General features: G+C 34.2%; 1 protein-coding gene across 1 annotated transcript in view; it reads left to right on the top strand.

The window, feature by feature from the left end:
• The window catches only part of LOC306758029 (erythroferrone), an 83,611-nt gene that overhangs the window by 18,898 nt on the left and 40,514 nt on the right, over positions 1-24,199 (top strand). Inside the window, exons 4-5 of the mRNA XM_079243244.1 lie at positions 1,245-1,372; positions 1,441-1,552. Coding sequence (XP_079099370.1) covers positions 1,245-1,372; positions 1,441-1,552 — 240 coding nt within the window. The remainder of the gene's footprint in view (positions 1-1,244; positions 1,373-1,440; positions 1,553-24,199) is intronic.

Consider the following 24,199-nt stretch of genomic DNA (forward strand, 5'->3'; position numbering starts at 1 on the left):
AGCCTCTGACCAATCGCAGAGCAGTTATGTCACCATGGACAAGCAGACACCATAGCAACAGACAGGAAGTGATGCTGGCTGGTTAATGCCTAAATTATGCAGATTATTCATCCATCTATCATCCTAACCATCTATAATCCACACCTAATCTGATGAAGGGTTGCGAGGAAGGTGGAGCGTAAGGCAGGGAACAGCCCGGACGGCTCGCCAGTCCACCCCGGACGGCTCGCCAGTCCACCCCGGACGGCTCGCCAGTCCATCGCAGGGAGAGAATCCATGCAGACATGAGGAGAACATGCAAACTCCACACAGAAAGACCACTGTCCACACCTCACCCCAGCTGAGGATTGAACCAGTGACCTTCTTGCTGTGAGGCCACAGTGCTAACCACTATGCCACCATGCAGCCCCTGCAGATTATATCATATTGATTTATCTGACAGTAATCTGATTACTAGCCCAGACGTTTTGGGGAGAACGTGTTTCTTAGGTCCACTGTACAATTTAAGATTTTGAAGTTTAGCTTCTTACACCTGCAAGCAAACGTATAATCGGAAATATACTTCCTGTAACTCGTCTAAAGTTTAAGACTGGAACTGACGAGGTACTATTTGTTATAAATAGGACACTAAATATTCTGATTTTTTACCGTTTTGTTTGTCTGCCTCATTTCAGTATAAGAAGCTACATCTGCTATGGCTATTGTAGCCTAGCTACAGCTAGCGCTGCTAAAGATTAGCTTCACATAGCTGTGAGCAAATCAGCGTCTTGCTGTTATTTCTGGTTTAAAGTTCTGCAGCAGCTGTTTTTAAACTGGACATGAGGATTTATGGTTTCTAAGCTGATCTGCTGTGCTGCATTCACGCCATGACGTTGCCGTGGCAACCTCTGGTTGTTTCTCATGTTGTTGTCTGTGTCCAGAGTCCATATTATTAATCCATTCTGTGGAGACCACGCTCTCTGGCCCGGCTGGTCAGCGTGTTCCCGACTTCAGAATTTGATGGTTCAAAGTCTGAAAGACACATTTTACCTCCTGAAAGTTCAGATTAGCATTTCAGCGGGAAGACAAACGTTCTATTTAGCTACAACTCATGGCAGCATGTTCCAGCGACGGAGGCTGTGGGTGAAAGAGGTTGTGTTTACGTCTGAGAGGGCACCACGCCAAAACACATGAAGTCAGGTTTTCCTCGCGCTCTGCCTGCCACTTATCTTTTCTTCCTTTTTCCATCTTTCTCTTTTTGTCAGACATGGCGAGTGGAGTGTGTTTGCAGTGTGATCGTCCTCCTCGTGTCTCCATCTCCTTCCTCAGTCGCCTCCTGCATGCCGTTTCCATCCCCCGCCGCAGCCTGCTTGAGCTGCAGTCCTTCAGCAAGGTAAACACTCTGCTGGTCACATGGTGGAAACAGGAAGTGGTTTTCTGATGCTTCTGTTTGTGTTTCAGCCGTCGGACTTGGAGCGGAGTCTCCAGAGGGGACGCAGCTTCAACAGCAGTACTGGCCGCTACACGGCGCCTGTGTCCGGTTTCTACCAGCTGACCGCCAGCCTCCTGATAGGTCAGTTGATCCCAGCTGATACTAACACCATTTTTACTTCCATTCAGTTCCACAGAAAGTTCTGCAAGCAATTCAGCTCAGCTTCATTCACACAGCACCAATTTATAATGAAATAATCCAAATCACATTTAAAGACGGTCCAGTTTAATCTAATTTAAACAAATTAACAGAGTCAAGTAGAACCGAATTCAATAGGTGATCCAGATCAGTCCAACTGGGAATGAAAATTGTTCCATAAAGGCAAAGACAAGCTGATTTAATTCAGTCCTCCACTGTAAGCTGCGCTTGAAGACAGTGCAGACGAAAACCAAATCAGGTACTAGAAGAAAAACTTTAATCAGAACCAGAACCAGGAAAAAAAACTTAATCAGAACCAGAACTGAGAAGAAAAACCTTAATTAGAACCTGAACCAAGAAGAAAAACCTTAATTAGAACCAGAACCATGAAGAAAAACCTTAATTAGAACCTGAACCGAGAAGAAGAACCTTAATTAGAACCTGAACCAAGAAGAAAAACCTTAATTAGAACCTGAACCGAGAAGAAGAACCTTAATTAGAACCTGAACCAAGAAGAAAAACCTTAATTAGAACCTGAACCAAGAAGAAGAGCCTTAATTAGAACCAGAACCAAGAAGAAAAACCTTAATTAGAACCTGAACCGAGAAGAAGAACATTAATTAGAACCTGAACCAAGAAGAAAAACCTTAATTAGAACCAGAACCAAGAAGTAAAACTTTAATTAGAACCTGAACCAAGAAGAAAAACCTTAATTAGAACCTGAACCAAGAAGAAGAACCTTAATTAGAACCAGAACCGAGAAGAAAAACCTTAATTAGAACCTGAACCGAGAAGAAGAACCTTAATTAGAACCTGAACCGAGAAGAAGAACCTTAATTAGAACCAGAACCAAGAAGAAAAACCTTAATTAGAACCTGAACCGAAAAGAAAAACCTTAATTAGAACCTGAACCAAGAAGAAAAACCTTAATTAGAACCTGAACCAAGAAGAAGAACCTTAATTAGAACCAGAACCAAGAAGAAAAACTTTAATTAGAACCAGAACCGAGAAGAAAAACCTAATTAGAACCTGAACCAAGAAGAAAAACTTTAATTAGAACCTGAACCGAGAAAAAAAACCTTAATTAGAACCTGAACCAAGAAGAAAAACCTAATTAGAACCTGAACCAAGAAGACGAACCTTAATTAGAACCAGAACCAAGAAGAAAAACTTTAATTAGAACCTTAACCGAGAAGAAAAACCTTAATTAGAACCTGAACCAAGAAGAAAAACTTTAATTAGAACCTGAACCAAGAAGAAGAACCTTAATTAAAACCTGAACCAAGAAGAAAAACTTTAATTGGAACCTGAACCAAGAAGAAAAACTTTAATTAGAACCTGAACCAAGAAGAAAAACCTTAATTAGAACCTGAACCGAGAAGAAGAACCTTAATTAGAATCAGAACCAAGAAGAAAATCTTTAATTAGAACCTGAACCAAGAAGAAAAACCTTAATTAGAACCTGAACCAAGAAGAAAAACTTTAATTAGAACCAGAACCAAGAAGAAAAACCTTAATTAGAACCTGAACCAAGAAGAAAAACCTTAATTAGAACCTGAACCGAGAAGAAGAACCTTAATTAGAATCAGAACCAAGAAGAAAAACTTTAATTAGAACCTGAACCAAGAAGAAAAACCTTAATTAGAACCTGAACCAAGAAGAAAAACTTTAATTAGAACCAGAACCAAGAAGAAAAACCTTAATTAGAACCTGAACCAAGAAGAAAAACTTTAATTAGAACCTGAACCAAGCAGAAGAACCTTAATTAGAACCAGAACCAAGAAGAAGAACCTTAATTAGAACCTCAACCGAGAAGAAGAACCTTAATTAGAACCTGAACCAAGAAGAAAAACTTTAATTAGAACCTGAACCAAGAAGAAAAACCTTAATTAGAACCTGAACCAAGAAGAAAAACCTAATTAGAACCTGAACCAGGAAGAAGAACCTTAATTAGAACCAGAACCAAGAAGAAAAACTTTAATTAGAACCAGAACCGAGAAGAAAAACCTTAATTAGATCCTGAACCAAGGAGAAAAACCTAATTAGAACCTGAACCAAGGAGAAGAACCTTAATTAGAACCAGAACCAAGAAGAAAAACTTTAATTGGAACCTGAACCAAGAAGAAAAACTTTAATTAGAACCTGAACCGAGAAGAAAAACCTTACTTAGAACCTGAACCGAGAAGAAGAACCTTAATTAGAACCTGAACCAAGAAGAAAAACCTTAATTAGAACCTGAACCAAGAAGAAGAACCTTAATTAGAACCAGAACCAAGAAGAAAAACCTTAATTAGAACCTGAACCAAGAAGTAAAACTTTCATTAGAACCTGAACCAAGAAGAAAAACCTTAATTAGAACCTGAACCAAGAAGAAGAACCTTAATTAGAACCAGAACCAAGAAGAAAAACCTTAATTAGAACCAGAACCGAGAAGAAAAACCTTAATTAGAACCTGAACCGAGCAGAAGAACCTTAATTAGAACCTGAACCGAGAAGAAGAACCTTAATTAGAACCAGAAGCAAGAAGAAAAACCTTAATTAGAACCTGAACCGAGAAGAAAAACCTTAATTAGAACCTGAACCAAGAAGAAAAACCTTAATTAGAACCTGAACCAAGAAGAAGAACCTTAATTAGAACCAGAACCAAGAAGAAAAACTTTGATTAGAACCTGAACCGAGAAGAAAAACCTAATTAGAACCTGAACCGAGAAGTAAAACTTTAATTAAAACCTGAACCGAGAAGAAAAACCTTAATTAGAACCTGAACCAAGAAGAAAAACCTAATTAGAACCTGAACCACGAAGAAAAACCTTAATTAGAACCAGAACCAAGAAGAAAAACTTTAATTAGAACCTTAACCGAGAAGAAAAACCTTAATTAGAACCTGAACCAAGAAGAAAAACTTTAATTAGAACCAGAACCAAGAAGAAAAACCTTAATTAGAACCTGAACCAAGAAGAAAAACTTTAATTAGAACCTGAACCAAGAAGAAAAACTTTAATTAGAACCTGAACCAAGAAGAAAAACCTTAATTAGAACCTGAACCAAGAAGAAAAACTTTAATTAGAACCTGAACCAAGAAGAAGAACCTTAATTAGAACCTGAACCAAGAAGAAAAACCTTAATTAGAACCTGAACCAAGAAGAAGAGCCTTAATTAGAACCAGAACCAAGAAGAAAAACCTTCATTAGAACCTGAACCGAGAAGAAGAACATTAATTAGAACCTGAACCAAGAAGAAAAACCGTAATTAGAACCTGAACCAAGAAGAAAAACTTTAATTAGAACCTGAACCGAGAAGAAAAACCTAATTTGAACCTGAACCAAGAAGAAAAACTTTAATTAAAACCTGAACCGAGAAGAAAAACCTTAATTAGAACCTGAACCAAGAAGAAAAACCTTAATTAGAACCAGAACCAAGAAGTAAAACTTTAATTAGAACCTGAACCAAGAAGAAAAACCTTAATTAGAACCTGAACCAAGAAGAAGAACCTTAATTAGAACCAGAACCGAGAAGAAAAACCTTAATTAGAATCTGAACCGAGAAGAAAAACCTTAATTAGAACCTGAACCGAGAAGAAGAACCTTAATTAGAACCTGAACCAAGAAGAAAAACCTTAATTACAACCTGAACCAAGAAGAAGAACCTTAATTAGAACCAGAACCAAGAAGAAAAACCTTAATTAGAACCTCAACCGAGTAGAAGAACCTTAATTAGAACCTGAACCAAGAAGAAAAACCTTAATTAGAACCTGAACCGAGAAGAAAAACCTTAATTAGAACCTGACCCAAGAAGAAGAACCTTAATTAGAACCAGAACCGAGAAGAAAAACCTTAATTAGAATCTGAACCGAGAAGAAAAACCTTAATTAGAACCTGAACCGAGAAGAAGAACCTTAATTAGAACCTGAACCAAGAAGAAGAACCTTAATTAGAACCAGAACCAAGAAGAAAAACCTTAATTAGAACCTGAACCAAGAAGAAGAACCTTAATTAGAACCTGAACCAAGAAGAAGAACCTTAATTAGAACCAGAACCAAGAAGAAAAACCTTAATTAGAACCTGAACCAAGAAGAAAAACTTTAATTAGAACCTGAACCAAGAAGAAAAACCTTAATTAGAACCTGAACCAAGAAGTAAAACTTTAATTAGAACCAGAACCAAGAAGAAAAACCTTAATTAGAACCTGAACCAAGAAGAAAAACTTTAATTAGAACCAGAACCAAGAAGAAAAACCTTAATTTGAACCTGAACCAAGAAGAAAAACTTTAATTAAAACCTGAACCAAGAAGAAGAACCTTAATTAGAACCAGAACCGAGAAGAAAAACCTTAATTAGAACCTGAACCGAGCAGAAGAACCTTAATTAGAACCTGAACCAAGAAGAAGAACCTTAATTAGAACCTGAACCAAGAAGAAGAACCTTAATTAGAACCAGAACCAAGAAGAAAAACTTTGATTAGAACCTGAACCGAGAAGAAAAACCTAATTAGAACCTGAACCGAGAAGTAAAACTTTAATTAAAACCTGAACCGAGAAGAAAAACCTTAATTAGAACCTGAACCAAGAAGAAAAACCTAATTAGAACCTGAACCAAGAAGAAGAACCTTAATTAGAACCAGAACCAAGAAGAAAAACTTTAATTGGAACCTTAACCGAGAAGAAAAACCTTAATTAGAACCTGAACCAAGAAGAAAAACTTTAATTAGAACCAGAACCAAGAAGAAAAACCTTAATTAGAACCTGAACCAAGAAGAAAAACTTTAATTAGAACCTGAACCAAGAAGAAAAACTTTAATTAGAACCTGAACCAAGAAGAAAAACCTTAATTAGAACCTGAACCAAGAAGAAAAACTTTAATTAGAACCTGAACCAAGAAGAAGAACCTTAATTAGAACCTGAACCAAGAAGAAAAACCTTAATTAGAACCTGAACCAAGAAGAAGAGCCTTAATTAGAACCAGAACCAAGAAGAAAAACCTTAATTAGAACCTGAACCGAGAAGAAGAACCTTAATTAGAACCTGAACCGAGAAGAAGAACCTTAATTAGAACCAGAACCAAGAAGAAAAACCTTAATTAGAACCTGAACCGAGAAGAAGAACCTTAATTAGAACCTGAACCGAGAAGAAGAACCTTAATTAGAACCAGAACCAAGAAGAAAAACCTTAATTAGAACCTCAACCGAGTAGAAGAACCTTAATTAGAACCTGAACCAAGAAGAAAAACCTTAATTAGAACCTGAACCGAGAAGAAAAACCTTAATTAGAACCTGAACCAAGAAGAAGAACCTTAATTAGAACCAGAACCGAGAAGAAAAACCTTAATTAGAATCTGAACCGAGAAGAAAAACCTTAATTAGAACCTGAACCGAGAAGAAGAACCTTAATTAGAACCTGAACCAAGAAGAAGAACCTTAATTAGAACCAGAACCAAGAAGAAAAACCTTAATTAGAACCTGAACCAAGAAGAAGAACCTTAATTAGAACCAGAACCAAGGAGAAAAACCTTAATTAGAACCTGAACCGAGAAGAAGAACCTTAATTAGAACCAGAACCAAGAAGAAAAACTTTAATTAGAACCAGAACCAAGAAGAAAAACCTTAATTAGAACCTGAACCAAGAAGAAAAACTTTAATTAGAACCAGAACCAAGAAGAAAAACCTTAATTAGAACCTGAACCAAGAAGAAAAACTTTAATTAGAACCTGAACCAAGAAGAAAAACTTTAATTAGAACCAGAACCAAGAAGAAAAACCTTAATTTGAACCTGAACCAAGAAGAAAAACTTTAATTAAAACCTGAACCAAGAAGAAGAACCTTAATTAGAACCAGAACCGAGAAGAAAAACCTTAATTAGAACCTGAACCGAGCAGAAGAACCTTAATTAGAACCTGAACCAAGAAGAAGAACCTTAATTAGAACCAGAACCAAGAAGAAAAACCTTAATTAGAACCTCAACCGAGTAGAAGAACCTTAATTAGAACCTGAACCAAGAAGAAAGACTTTAATTAGAACCTGAACCGAGAAGAAAAACCTTAATTAGATCCTGAACCAAGGAGAAAAACCTAATTAGAACCTGAACCAAGAAGAAGAACCTTAATTAGAACCAGAACCAAGAAGAAAAACTTTAATTGGAACCTGAACCAAAAAGAAAAACTTTAATTAGAACCTGAACCAAGAAGAAAAACCTTAATTAGAACCTGAACCGAGAAGAAGAACCTTAATTAGAACCAGAACCAAGAAGAAAAACTTTAATTAGAACCTGAACCGAGAAGAAGAACCTTAATTAGAACCAGAACCAAGAAGAAAAACCTTAATTAGAACCTGAACCAAGAAGAAGAACCTTAATTAGAACCAGAACCAAGAAGAAAAACCTTAATTAGAACCTCAACCGAGTAGAAGAACCTTAATTAGAACCTGAACCACGAAGAAAAACCTTAATTAGAACCTGAACCAAGAAGAAAAACCTTAATTAGAACCTGAACCAAGAAGAAGAACCTTAATTAGAACCAGAACCGAGAAGAAAAACCTTAATTAGAATCTGAACCGAGAAGAAAAACCTTAATTAGAACCTGAACCGAGAAGAAGAACCTTAATTAGAACCAGAACCAAGAAGAAAAACCTTAATTAGAACCTGAACCAAGAAGAAGAACCTTAATTAGAACCAGAACCGAGAAGAAAAACCTTAATTAGAACCTCAACCGAGTAGAAGAACCTTAATTAGAACCTGAACCAAGAAGAAAAACTTTAATTAGAACCTGAACCGAGAAGAAAAACCTAATTAGAACCTGAACCAAGAAGAAAAACTTTAATTAGAACCTGAACCGAGAAGAAAAACCTTAATTAGAACCTGAACCAAGAAGAAAAACCTAATTAGAACCAGAACCAAGAAGCAGAACCTTAATTAGAACCAGAACCAAGAAGAAAGACTTTAATTAGAACCTGAACCGAGAAGAAAAACCTTAATTAGATCCTGAACCAAGGAGAAAAACCTAATTAGAACCTGAACCAAGAAGAAGAACCTTAATTAGAACCAGAACCAAGAAGAAAAACTTTAATTGGAACCTGAACCAAAAACAAAAACTTTAATTAGAACCTGAACCAAGAAGAAAAACCTTAATTAGAACCTGAACCGAGAAGAAGAACCTTAATTAGAACCAGAACCAAGAAGAAAAACTTTAATTAGAACCTGAACCAAGAAGAAAAACCTTAATTAGAACCTGAACCAAGAAGTAAAACTTTAATTAGAACCAGAACCAAGAAGAAAAACCTTAATTAGAACCTGAACCAAGAAGAAAAACTTTAATTAGAACCTGAACCAAGAAGTAAAACTTTAATTAGAACCAGAACCAAGAAGAAAAACCTTAATTTGAACCTGAACCAAGAAGAAAAACTTTAATTAAAACCTGAACCAAGAAGAAGAACCTTAATTAGAACCAGAACCGAGAAGAAAAACCTTAATTAGAACCTGAACCGAGCAGAAGAACCTTAATTAGAACCTGAACCAAGAAGAAGAACCTTAATTAGAACCAGAACCAAGAAGAAAAACCTTAATTAGAACCTCAACCGAGTAGAAGAACCTTAATTAGAACCTGAACCAAGAAGAAAGACTTTAATTAGAACCTGAACCGAGAAGAAAAACCTTAATTAGATCCTGAACCAAGGAGAAAAACCTAATTAGAACCTGAACCGAGAAGAAGAACCTTAATTAGAACCAGAACCAAGAAGAAAAACTTTAATTAGAACCTGAACCAAGAAGAAGAACCTTAATTAGAACCTGAACCAAGAAGTAAAACCTTAATTAGAACCTGAACCAAGAAGAAAAACCTTAATTAGAACCTGAACCAAGAAGAAAAACCTTAATTAGAACCTGAACCGAGAAGAAGAACCTTAATTAGAACCTGAACCGAGAAGAAGAACCTTAATTAGAACCTGAACCAAGAAGAAAAACCTTAATTAGAACCTGAACCAAGAAGAAGAACCTTAATTAGAACCAGAACCAAGAAGAAAAACCTTAATTAGAACCTCAACCGAGTAGAAGAACCTTAATTAGAACCTGAACCAAGAAGAAAAAGCTTAATTAGAACCTGAACCGAGAAGAAAAACCTTAATTAGAACCTGAACCAAGAAGAAGAACCTTAATTAGAACCAGAACCGAGAAGAAAAACCTTAATTAGAATCTGAACCGAGAAGAAAAACCTTAATTAGAACCTGAACCGAGAAGAAGAACCTTAATTAGAACCTGAACCAAGAAGAAGAACCTTAATTAGAACCAGAACCAAGAAGAAAAACCTTAATTAGAACCTGAACCAAGAAGAAGAACCTTAATTAGAACCAGAACCAAGAAGAAAAACCTTAATTAGAACCTGAACCGAGAAGAAGAACCTTAATTAGAACCAGAACCAAGAAGAAAAACTTTAATTAGAACCTGAACCAAGAAGAAAAACCTTAATTAGAACCTGAACCAAGAAGTAAAACTTTAATTAGAACCAGAACCAAGAAGAAAAACCTTAATTAGAACCTGAACCAAGAAGAAAAACTTTAATTAGAACCTGAACCAAGAAGTAAAACTTTAATTAGAACCAGAACCAAGAAGAAAAACCTTAATTTGAACCTGAACCAAGAAGAAAAACTTTAATTAAAACCTGAACCAAGAAGAAGAACCTTAATTAGAACCAGAACCGAGAAGAAAAACCTTAATTAGAACCTGAACCGAGCAGAAGAACCTTAATTAGAACCTGAACCAAGAAGAAGAACCTTAATTAGAACCAGAACCAAGAAGAAAAACCTTAATTAGAACCTCAACCGAGTAGAAGAACCTTAATTAGAACCTGAACCAAGAAGAAAGACTTTAATTAGAACCTGAACCGAGAAGAAAAACCTTAATTAGATCCTGAACCAAGGAGAAAAACCTAATTAGAACCTGAACCGAGAAGAAGAACCTTAATTAGAACCAGAACCAAGAAGAAAAACTTTAATTGGAACCTGAACCAAGAAGAAAAACCTTAATTAGAACCTGAACCAAGAAGTAAAACTTTAATTAGAACCAGAACCAAGAAGAAAAACCTTAATTAGAACCTGAACCAAGAAGAAAAACCTTAATTAGAACCTGAACCAAGAAGAAAAACTTTAATTAGAACCTGAACCAAGAAGAAGAACCTTAATTAGAACCTGAACCAAGAAGAAAAACCTTAATTAGAACCTGAACCAAGAAGAAGAGCCTTAATTAGAACCAGAACCAAGAAGAAAAACCTTAATTAGAACCTGAACCGAGAAGAAGAACCTTAATTAGAACCTGAACCGAGAAGAAGAACCTTAATTAGAACCAGAACCAAGAAGAAAAACCTTAATTAGAACCTGAACCAAGAAGAAGAACCTTAATTAGAACCAGAACCAAGAAGAAAAACCTTAATTAGAACCTCAACCGAGTAGAAGAACCTTAATTAGAACCTGAACCAAGAAGAAAAACCTTAATTAGAACCTGAACCGAGAAGAAAAACCTTAATTAGAACCTGAACCAAGAAGAAGAACCTTAATTAGAACCAGAACCGAGAAGAAAAACCTTAATTAGAATCTGAACCGAGAAGAAAAACCTTAATTAGAACCTGAACCGAGAAGAAGAACCTTAATTAGAACCTGAACCAAGAAGAAGAACCTTAATTAGAACCAGAACCAAGAAGAAAAACCTTAATTAGAACCTGAACCAAGAAGAAGAACCTTAATTAGAACCAGAACCAAGAAGAAAAACCTTAATTAGAACCTGAACCGAGAAGAAGAACCTTAATTAGAACCAGAACCAAGAAGAAAAACTTTAATTAGAACCTGAACCAAGAAGAAAAACCTTAATTAGAACCTGAACCAAGAAGTAAAACTTTAATTAGAACCAGAACCAAGAAGAAAAACCTTAATTAGAACCTGAACCAAGAAGAAAAACTTTAATTAGAACCTGAACCAAGAAGTAAAACTTTAATTAGAACCAGAACCAAGAAGAAAAACCTTAATTTGAACCTGAACCAAGAAGAAAAACTTTAATTAAAACCTGAACCAAGAAGAAGAACCTTAATTAGAACCAGAACCGAGAAGAAAAACCTTAATTAGAACCTGAACCGAGCAGAAGAACCTTAATTAGAACCTGAACCAAGAAGAAGAACCTTAATTAGAACCAGAACCAAGAAGAAAAACCTTAATTAGAACCTCAACCGAGTAGAAGAACCTTAATTAGAACCTGAACCAAGAAGAAAGACTTTAATTAGAACCTGAACCGAGAAGAAAAACCTTAATTAGATCCTGAACCAAGGAGAAAAACCTAATTAGAACCTGAACCAAGAAGAAGAACCTTAATTAGAACCAGAACCAAGAAGAAAAACTTTAATTGGAACCTGAACCAAAAAGAAAAACTTTAATTAGAACCTGAACCAAGAAGAAAAACCTTAATTAGAACCTGAACCGAGAAGAAGAACCTTAATTAGAACCAGAACCAAGAAGAAAAACTTTAATTAGAACCTGAACCAAGAAGAAAAACCTTAATTAGAACCTGAACCAAGAAGTAAAACTTTAATTAGAACCAGAACCAAGAAGAAAAACCTTAATTAGAACCTGAACCAAGAAGAAAAACTTTAATTAGAACCTGAACCGAGAAGTAAAACTTTAATTAAAACCTGAACCGAGAAGAAAAACCTTAATTAGAACCTGAACCAAGAAGAAAAACCTAATTAGAACCTGAACCAAGAAGAAAAACCTTAATTAGAACCAGAACCAAGAAGAAAAACTTTAATTAGAACCTTAACCGAGAAGAAAAACCTTAATTAGAACCTGAACCAAGAAGAAAAACTTTAATTAGAACCAGAACCAAGAAGAAAAACCTTAATTAGAACCTGAACCAAGAAGAAAAACTTTAATTAGAACCTGAACCAAGAAGAAAAACTTTAATTAGAACCTGAACCAAGAAGAAAAACCTTAATTAGAACCTGAACCAAGAAGAAAAACTTTAATTAGAACCTGAACCAAGAAGAAGAACCTTAATTAGAACCTGAACCAAGAAGAAAAACCTTAATTAGAACCTGAACCAAGAAGAAGAGCCTTAATTAGAACCAGAACCAAGAAGAAAAACCTTAATTAGAACCTGAACCGAGAAGAAGAACCTTAATTAGAACCTGAACCGAGAAGAAGAACCTTAATTAGAACCAGAACCAAGAAGAAAAACCTTAATTAGAACCTGAACCAAGAAGAAGAACCTTAATTAGAACCAGAACCAAGAAGAAAAACCTTAATTAGAACCTCAACCGAGTAGAAGAACCTTAATTAGAACCTGAACCACGAAGAAAAACCTTAATTAGAACCTGAACCAAGAAGAAAAACCTTAATTAGAACCTGAACCAAGAAGAAGAACCTTAATTAGAACCTGATCCGAGAAGAAAAACCTTAATTAGAATCTGAACCGAGAAGAAAAACCTTAATTAGAACCTGAACCGAGAAGAAGAACCTTAATTAGAACCAGAACCAAGAAGAAAAACCTTAATTAGAACCTGAACCAAGAAGAAGAACCTTAATTAGAACCTGAACCAAGAAGAAAAATCTTAATTAGAACCAGAACCAAGAAAAAGAACTTTAATTAGAACCAGAACCAAGCAGAAAAACTTTAATTAGAACATGAACCAAGAACAAAAACCTTAATTAGAACCAGAACCAAGAAAAAGAACTTTAATTAGAACCAGAACCAAGGAGAAAAACTTTAATTAGAACATGAACCAAGAAGAAAAACCTTACTTAGAACCAGAACCGAGAAGAAAAATTTTAATTAGAACCTGAACCGGGAAGAAAAACCTTAATTAGAACCTGAACCGGGAAGAAAAACCTTAATTAGAACCTGAACCGAGAAGAAAAACCTTAATTAGAACCTGAACCGAGAAGAAAAAACCTTAATCAGAACCAGAACCAAGAAGAAAAACCTTAATTAGAACCAGAACCAAGAAGAAAAACCTTAATTAGAACCAGAACCAAGAAAAAGAACTTTAATTAGAACCAGAACCAAGGAGAAAAACTTTAATTAGAACATGAACCAAGAACAAAAACCTTAATTAGAACCAGAACCAAGAAAAAGAACTTTAATTAGAACCAGAACCAAGGAGAAAAACTTTAATTAGAACATGAACCAAGAAGAAAAACCTTACTTAGAACCAGAACCAAGAAGAAAAATTTTAATTAGAACCTGAACCGGGAAGAAAAACCTTAATTAGAACCTGAACCGGGAAGAAAGACCTTAATTAGAACCTGAACCGAGAAGAAAAAACCTTAATCAGAACCAGAACCAAGAAGAAAAACCTTAATTAGAACCAGAACCAAGAAGAAAAACCTTAATTAGAACCTGAACCAAGAAGAAAAACCTTAATTAGAACCAGAACCAAGAAGAAAAACCTTAATTAGAGCCTGAACCGAGAAGAAAAACCTTAATTAGAACCTGAACCAAGAAGAAAAACCTTAATTAGAACCTGAACCAAGAAGGAAAACTTTAATTAGAACCTGAACCGAGAAGAAAAACCTTAATTAGAACCTGAACCAAGAAGAAAAACCTTAATTAGAACCAGAACCAAGAAGAAAAACCTTAATTAGAACCTGAACCGAGAAGAAAAAACCTTAATCAGAACCAGAACCAAGAAGAAAAACCTTAATTAGAACCTGAACCAAGAAGAAAGACCTTAATTAGAACCAGAACCAAGAAGAAAAACCTTAATTAGAACCTGAACCAATAAGAAAAACCTTAATTAGAACCTGAACCGAGAAGAAAAACCTTAATTAGAACCTGAACCGAGAAGAAAAAACCTTAATCAGAACCAGAACCAAGAAGAAAAACCTTAATTAGAACCAGAACCAAGAAGAAAAACCTTAATTAGAACCAGAACCAAGAAAAAGAACTTTAATTAGAACCAGAACCAAGGAGAAAAACTTTAATTAGAACATGAACCAAGAACAAAAACCTTAATTAGAACCAGAACCAAGAAAAAGAACTTTAATTAGAACCAGAACCAAGGAGAAAAACTTTAATTAGAACATGAACCAAGAAGAAAAACCTTACTTAGAACCAGAACCGAGAAGAAAAATTTTAATTAGAACCTGAACCGGGAAGAAAAACCTTAATTAGAACCTGAACCGGGAAGAAAGACCTTAATTAGAACCTGAACCGAGAAGAAAAACCTTAATTAGAACCTGAACCAAGAAGAAAAACCTTAATTAAAACCAGAACCAAGAAGAAAACTTTAATTAGAACCTGATCCGAGAAGAAAAACCTTAATTAGAACCTGAACCAAGAAGAAAAACCTTAATTAGAACCAGAACCAAGAAGAAAAACCTTAATTAGAACCTGAACCGAGGAGAAAAAACCTTAATCAGAACCAGAACCAAGAAGAAAAACCTTAATTAGAACCTGAACCAAGAAGAAAAACCTTAATTAGAACCAGAACCAAGAAGAAAAACCTTAATTAGAACCTGAACCGAGGAGAAAAAACCTTAATCAGAACCAGAACCAAGAAGAAAAACCTTAATTAGAACCTGAACCAAGAAGAAAGACCTTAATTAGAACCAGAACCAAGAAGAAAAACCTTAATTAGAACCTGAACCAATAAGAAAAACCTTAATTAGAACCTGAACCGAGAAGAAAAACCTTAATTAGAACCTGAACCGAGAAGAAAAAACCTTAATCAGAACCAGAACCAAGAAGAAAAACCTTAATTAGAACCAGAACCAAGAAGAAAAACCTTAATTAGAACCTGAACCAATAAGAAAAATCTTAATTAGAACCTGAACCGAGAAGAAAAACCTTAATTAGAACCTGAATCGAAAAGAAAAAACCTTAATCAGAACCAGAACCAAGAAGAAAAACCTTAATTAGAACCTGAACCAAGAACAAAAACCTTAATTAGAACCAGAACCAAGAAAAAGAACTTTAATTAGAACCAGAACCAAGGAGAAAAACTTTAATTAGAACATGAACCAATAAGAAAAACCTTAATTAGAACCTGAACCAAGAAGTAAAATCTTAATTAGAACCAGAACCAAGAAGAAAAACTTTAATTAGAACCTGAACCGAGGTGTAAAACTTTAATTAGAACCTGAACCAAGGAGAAAAACCTTAATTAGAACCAGAACCGAGAAGAAAAACCTTAATTAGAACCTGAACCAAGAAGAAAAACTTTAATTAGAACATGAACCAAGAAGAAAAACCTTAATTAGAGCCTGAACCGAGAAGAAAAACCTTAATTAGAACCTGAACCGAGAAGAAAAAACCTTAATCAGAACCAGAACCAAGAAGAAAAGCCTTAATTAGAACCAGAACCAAGAAGAAAAACCTTAATTAGAACCTGAACCAAGAAGAAAAACCTTAATTAGAACCAGAACCAAGAAGAAAAACCTTAATTAGAGCCTGAACCGAGAAGAAAAACCTTAATTAGAACCTGAACCAAGAAGAAAAACCTTAATTAGAACCTGAACCAAGAAGGAAAACTTTAATTAGAACCTGAACCGAGAAGAAAAACCTTAATTAGAACCTGAACCAAGAAGAAAAACCTTAATTAGAACCAGAACCAAGAAGAAAAACCTTAATTAGAACCTGAACCGAGAAGAAAAAACCTTAATCAGAACCAGAACCAAGAAGAAAAAACCTTAATCAGAACCAGAACCAAGAAGAAAAACCTTAATTAGAACCAGAACCAAGAAGAAAAACCTTAATTAGAACCTGAACCAATAAGAAAAACCTTAATTAGAACCTGAACCGAGAAGAAAAACCTTAATTAGAACCTGAATCGAAAAGAAAAAACCTTAATCAGAACCAGAACCAAGAAGAAAAACCTTAATTAGAACCTGAACCAAGAACAAAAACCTTAATTAGAACCAGAACCAAGAAAAAGAACTTTAATTAGAACCAGAACCAAGGAGAAAAACTTTAATTAGAACATGAACCAATAAGAAAAACCTTAATTAGAACCTGAACCAAGAAGTAAAATCTTAATTAGAACCAGAACCAAGAAGAAAAACTTTAATTAGAACCTGAACCGAGGTGTAAAACTTTAATTAGAACCTGAACCAAGGAGAAAAACCTTAATTAGAACCAGAACCGAGAAGAAAAACCTTAATTAGAACCTGAACCAAGAAGAAAAACTTTAATTAGAACATGAACCAAGAAGAAAAACCTTAATTAGAGCCTGAACCGAGAAGAAAAACCTTAATTAGAACCTGAACCGAGAAGAAAAAACCTTAATCAGAACCAGAACCAAGAAGAAAAACCTTAATTAGAACCAGAACCAAGAAGAAAAACCTTAATTAGAACCTGAACCAAGAAGAAAAACCTTAATTAGAACCAGAACCAAGAAGAAAAACCTTAATTAGAGCCTGAACCGAGAAGAAAAACCTTAATTAGAACCTGAACCAAGAAGAAAAACCTTAATTAGAACCTGAACCAAGAAGGAAAACTTTAATTAGAACCTGAACCGAGAAGAAAAACCTTAATTAGAACCTGAACCAAGAAGAAAAACCTTAATTAGAACCAGAACCAAGAAGAAAAACCTTAATTAGAACCTGAACCGAGAAGAAAAAACCTTAATCAGAACCAGAACCAAGAAGAAAAACCTTAATTAGAACCTGAACCAAGAAGAAAGACCTTAATTAGAACCAGAACCAAGAAGAAAAACCTTAATTAGAACCTGAACCAATAAGAAAAACCTTAATTAGAACCTGAACCGAGAAGAAAAACCTTAATTAGAACCTGAACCGAGAAGAAAAAACCTTAATCAGAACCAGAACCAAGAAGAAAAACCTTAATTAGAACCAGAACCAAGAAGAAAAACCTTAATTAGAACCAGAACCAAGAAAAAGAACTTTAATTAGAACCAGAACCAAGGAGAAAAACTTTAATTAGAACATGAACCAAGAACAAAAACCTTAATTAGAACCAGAACCAAGAAAAAGAACTTTAATTAGAACCAGAACCAAGGAGAAAAACTTTAATTAGAACATGAACCAAGAAGAAAAACCTTACTTAGAACCAGAACCGAGAAGAAAAATTTTAATTAGAACCTGAACCGGGAAGAAAAACCTTAATTAGAACCTGAACCGGGAAGAAAGACCTTAATTAGAACCTGAACCGAGAAGAAAAACCTTAATTAGAACCTGAACCAAGAAGAAAAACCTTAATTAAAACCAGAACCAAGAAGAAAACTTTAATTAGAACCTGATCCGAGTAGAAAAACCTTAATTAGAACCTGAACCAAGAAGAAAAACCTTAATTAGAACCAGAACCAAGAAGAAAAACCTTAATTAGAACCTGAACCGAGGAGAAAAAACCTTAATCAGAACCAGAACCAAGAAGAAAAACCTTAATTAGAACCTGAACCAAGAAGAAAGACCTTAATTAGAACCAGAACCAAGAAGAAAAACCTTAATTAGAACCTGAACCAATAAGAAAAACCTTAATTAGAACCTGAACCGAGAAGAAAAACCTTAATTAGAACCTGAACCGAGAAGAAAAAACCTTAATCAGAACCAGAACCAAGAAGAAAAACCTTAATTAGAACCAGAACCAAGAAGAAAAACCTTAATTAGAACCTGAACCAATAAGAAAAATCTTAATTAGAACCTGAACCGAGAAGAAAAACCTTAATTAGAACCTGAATCGAAAAGAAAAAACCTTAATCAGAACCAGAACCAAGAAGAAAAACCTTAATTAGAACCTGAACCAAGAACAAAAACCTTAATTAGAACCAGAACCAAGAAAAAGAACTTTAATTAGAACCAGAACCAAGGAGAAAAACTTTAATTAGAACATGAACCAATAAGAAAAACCTTAATTAGAACCTGAACCAAGAAGTAAAATCTTAATTAGAACCAGAACCAAGAAGAAAAACTTTAATTAGAACCTGAACCGAGGTGTAAAACTTTAATTAGAACCTGAACCAAGGAGAAAAACCTTAATTAGAACCAGAACCGAGAAGAAAAACCTTAATTAGAACCTGAACCAAGAAGAAAAACCTTAATTAGAACCTGAACCAAGAAGAAAAACCTTAATTAGAGCCTGAACCGAGAAGAAAAACCTTAATTAGAACCAGAACCGAGAAGAAAAATTTTAATCAGAACCAGAACCAAGAAGAAAAACCTTAATTAGAACCAGAACCAAGAACAAAAACCTTAATTAGAACCAGAACCAAGAAAAAGAACTTTAATTAGAACCAGAACCAAGGAGAAAAACTTTAATTAGAACATGAACCAATAAGAAAAACCTTAATTAGAACCTGAACCAAGAAGTAAAATCTTAATTAGAACCAGAACCAAGAAGAAAAACTTTAATTAGAACCTGAACCGAGGTGTAAAACTTTAATTAGAACCTGAACCAAGGAGAAAAACCTTAATTAGAACCAGAACCGAGAAGAAAAACCTTAATTAGAACCTGAACCAAGAAGAAAAACTTTAATTAGAACATGAACCAAGAAGAAAAACCTTAATTAGAGCCTGAACCAAGGAGAAAAACCTTAATTAGAACCAGAACCGAGAAGAAAAACCTTAATCAGAACCAGAACCAAGAAGAAAAACCTTAATTAGAACCAGAACCAAGAAGAAAAACCTTAATTAGAACCTGAACCAAGAAGAAAAACCTTAATTAGAACCAGAACCAAGAAGAAAAACCTTAATTAGAGCCTGAACCGAGAAGAAAAACCTTAATTAGAACCTGAACCAAGGAGAAAAACTTTAATTAGAACATGAACCAAGAAGAAAAACCTTAATTAGAACCAGAACCGAGAAGGAAAATTTTAATTAGAACCTGAACCAAGAAGAAAAAACCTTAATTAGAACCAGAACCAAGAAGAAAAACCTTAATTAGAACCAGAACCAAGAAGAAAAATCTTAATTAGAACCAGAACCAAGAAGAAAAACTTTAATTAGAACCTGAACCGAGGAGTAAAACTTTAATTAGAACCTGAACCAAGAAGAAAAACCTTAATTAGAACCAGAACCAAGAAGAAAAACCTTAATTAGAGCCTGAACCGAGAAGAAAAACCTTAATTAGAACCTGAACCGAGAAGAAAAACTTTAATTAGAACCTGAACCGAGAAGAAAAACTTTAATTAGAACCTGAACCAAGAAGAAAAACCTTAATTAGAACCAGAACCGAGAAGAAAAACCTTAATTAGAACCTGAACCAAGAAGAAAAACTTTAATTAGAACCAGAACCAAGAAGAAAAACCTTAATTAGAACCAGAACCGAGAAGAAAAACTTTAATTAGAACCTGAACCAAGAAGAAAAACCTTAATTAGAACCTGAACCGAGAAGAAAAACCTTAATTAGAACCTGAACCAAGAAGAAAAACCTTAATTAGAGCCTGAACCGAGAAGAAAAACCTTAATTAGAACCTGAACCAAGAAGAAAAACCTTAATTAGAACCTGAACCGAGAAGAAAAACCTTAATTAGAACCTGAACCAAGAAGAAAAACTTTAATTAGAACCTGAACTGAGAAAAAGAACTTTAATTAGAACCAGAACCAAGGAGAAAAACTTTAATTAGAACCTGAACCAATAAGAAAAACCTTAATTAGAACCTGATCCGAGAAGAAAAACCTTAATTAGAACCTGAATCGAGAAGAAAAAACCTTAATCAGAACCAGAACCAAGAAGAAAAACCTTAATTAGAGCCAGAACCAAAAAGAAAAACCTTAATTAGAACCAGAACCAAGAAAAAGAACTTTAATTAGAACCAGAACCAAGGAGAAAAACTTTAATTAGAACATGAACCAAGAAGAAAAACCTTAATTAGAACCAGAACCGAGAAGAAAAATTTTAATTAGAACCTGAACCAAGAAGAAAAACCTTAATTAGAACCAGAACCAAGAAGAAAAACCTTAATCAGAACCAGAACCAAGGAGAAAAACCTTAATTAGAACCAGAACCAAGAAGAAAAACCTTAATTAGAACCTGAACCAAGAAGAAAAACCTTAATTAGAACCAGAACCGAGAAGAAAAACCTTAATCAGAACCTGAACCAAGAAGAAAAACTTTAATTAGAACCTGAACCAAGAAGAAAAACCTTAATTAGAGCCTGAACCGAGAAGAAAAACCTTAATTAGAACCTGAACCGAGAAGAAAAAACCTTAATCAAAACCAGAACCAAGAAGAAAAACCTTAATTAGAACCAGAACCAAGGAGAAAAACCTTAATTAGAACCTGAACCAAGAAGAAAACTTTAATTTGAACCTGAACCGAGAAGAAAAACCTTAATTAGAACCAGAACCAAGAAGAAAAACCTTAATTAGAACCAGAACCAAGAAGAAAAACCTTAATTAGAACCTGAATCGAAAAGAAAAAACCTTAATCAGAACCAGAACCAAGAAGAAAAACCTTAATTAGAACCAGAACCAAGAACAAAAACCTTAATTAGAACCAGAACCAAGAAAAAGAACTTTAATTAGAACCAGAACCAAGGAGAAAAACTTTAATTAGAACATGAACCAAGAAGAAAAACCTTAATTAGAACCAGAACCGAGAAGGAAAATTTTAATTAGAACCTCAACCAAGAAGAAAAAACCTTAATTAGAACCAGAACCAAGAAGAAAAACCTTAATTAGAACCTGAACCAAGAAGAAAAATCTTAATTAGAACCAGAACCAAGAAGAAAAACTTTAATTAGAACCTGAACCGAGGAGTAAAACTTTAATTAGAACCTGAACCAAGAAGAAAAACCTTAATTAGAACCAGAACCGAGAAGAAAAACCTTAATCAGAACCTGAACCAAGAAGAAAAACTTTAATTAGAACCTGAACCAAGAAGAAAAACCTTAATTAGAGCCTGAACCGAGAAGAAAAACCTTAATTAGAACCTGAACCGAGAAGAAAAAACCTTAATCAAAACCAGAACCAAGAAGAAAAACCTTAATTAGAACCAGAACCAAGAAGAAAAACCTTAATTAGAACCTGAACCAAGAAGAAAACTTTAATTAGAACCTGAACCGAGAAGAAAAACCTTAATTAGAACCTGAACCAAGAAGAAAAACCTTAATTAGAACCAGAACCAAGAAGAAAAACCTTAATTAGAACCTGAACCGAGAAGAAAAAACCTTAATCAGAACCAGAACCAAGAAGAAAAACCTTAATTAGAACCTGAACCAAGAAGAAAGACCTTAATTAGAACCAGAACCAAGAAGAAAAACCTTAATTAGAACCTGAATCGAAAAGAAAAAACCTTAATCAGAACCAGAACCAAGAAGAAAAACCTTAATTAGAACCTGAACCAAGAAGAAAGACCTTAATTAGAACCAGAACCAAGAAGAAAAACCTTAATTAGAACCTGAATCGAAAAGAAAAAACCTTAATCAGAACCAGAACCAAGAAGAAAAACCTTAATTAGAACCAGAACCAAGAACAAAAACCTTAATTAGAACCAGAACCAAGAAAAAGAACTTTAATTAGAACCAGAACCAAGGAGAAAAACTTTAATTAGAACATGAACCAAGAAGAAAAACCTTAATTAGAACCAGAACCGAGAAGGAAAATTTTAATTAGAACCTGAACCAAGAAGAAAAAATCTTAATTAGAACCAGAACCAAGAAAAAGAACTTTAATTAGAACCAGAACCAAGGAGAAAAACTTTAATTAGAACATGAACCAAGAACAAAAACCTTAATTAGAACCAGAACCAAGAAAAAGAACTTTAATTAGAACCAGAACCAAGGAGAAAAACTTTAATTAGAACATGAACCAAGAAGAAAAACCTTACTTAGAACCAGAACCGAGAAGAAAAATTTTAATTAGAACCTGAACCGGGAAGAAAAACCTTAATTAGAACCTGAACCGGGAAGAAAGACCTTAATTAGAACCTGAACCGAGAAGAAAAACCTTAATTAGAACCTGAACCAAGAAGAAAAACCTTAATTAAAACCAGAACCAAGAAGAAAACTTTAATTAGAACCTGATCCGAGAAGAAAAACCTTAATTAGAACCTGAACCAAGAAGAAAAACCTTAATTAGAACCAGAACCAAGAAGAAAAACCTTAATTAGAACCTGAACCGAGGAGAAAAAACCTTAATCAGAACCAGAACCAAGAAGAAAAACCTTAATTAGAACCTGAACCAAGAAGAAAGACCTTAATTAGAACCAGAACCAAGAAGAAAAACCTTAATTAGAACCTGAACCAATAAGAAAAACCTTAATTAGAACCTGAACCGAGAAGAAAAACCTTAATTAGAACCTGAACCGAGAAGAAAGAACCTTAATCAGAACCAGAACCAAGAAGAAAAACCTTAATTAGAACCAGAACCAAGAAGAAAAACCTTAATTAGAACCTGAACCAATAAGAAAAATCTTAATTAGAACCTGAACCGAGAAGAAAAACCTTAATTAGAACCTGAATCGAAAAGAAAAAACCTTAATCAGAACCAGAACCAAGAAGAAAAACCTTAATTAGAACCTGAACCAAGAACAAAAACCTTAATTAGAACCAGAACCAAGAAAAAGAACTTTAATTAGAACCAGAACCAAGGAGAAAAACTTTAATTAGAACATGAACCAATAAGAAAAACCTTAATTAGAACCTGAACCAAGAAGTAAAATCTTAATTAGAACCAGAACCAAGAAGAAAAACTTTAATTAGAACCTGAACCGAGGTGTAAAACTTTAATTAGAACCTGAACCAAGGAGAAAAACCTTAATTAGAACCAGAACCGAGAAGAAAAACCTTAATTAGAACCTGAACCAAGAAGAAAAACCTTAATTAGAACCTGAACCAAGAAGAAAAACCTTAATTAGAGCCTGAACCGAGAAGAAAAACCTTAATTAGAACCTGAATCGAAAAGAAAAAACCTTAATCAGAACCAGAACCAAGAAGAAAAACCTTAATTAGAACCAGAACCAAGAACAAAAACCTTAATTAGAACCAGAACCAAGAAAAAGAACTTTAATTAGAACCAGAACCAAGGAGAAAAACTTTAATTAGAACATGAACCAATAAGAAAAACCTTAATTAGAACCTGAACCAAGAAGTAAAATCTTAATTAGAACCAGAACCAAGAAGAAAAACTTTAATTAGAACCTGAACCGAGGTGTAAAACTTTAATTAGAACCTGAACCAAGGAGAAAAACCTTAATTAGAACCAGAACCGAGAAGAAAAACCTTAATTAGAACCTGAACCAAGAAGAAAAACTTTAATTAGAACATGAACCAAGAAGAAAAACCTTAATTAGAGCCTGAACCAAGGAGAAAAACCTTAATTAGAACCAGAACCGAGAAGAAAAACCTTAATCAGAACCAGAACCAAGAAGAAAAACCTTAATTAGAACCAGAACCAAGAAGAAAAACCTTAATTAGAACCTGAACCAAGAAGAAAAACCTTAATTAGAACCAGAACCAAGAAGAAAAACCTTAATTAGAGCCTGAACCGAGAAGAAAAACCTTAATTAGAACCTGAACCAAGGAGAAAAACTTTAATTAGAACATGAACCAAGAAGAAAAACCTTAATTAGAACCAGAACCGAGAAGGAAAATTTTAATTAGAACCTGAACCAAGAAGAAAAAACCTTAATTAGAACCAGAACCAAGAAGAAAAACCTTAATTAGAACCTGA

This window comes from Telmatherina bonti (assembly GCF_933228915.1).
Source record: "Telmatherina bonti genome assembly, chromosome: 7".
Taxonomy (NCBI): domain Eukaryota; kingdom Metazoa; phylum Chordata; class Actinopteri; order Atheriniformes; family Telmatherinidae; genus Telmatherina; species Telmatherina bonti.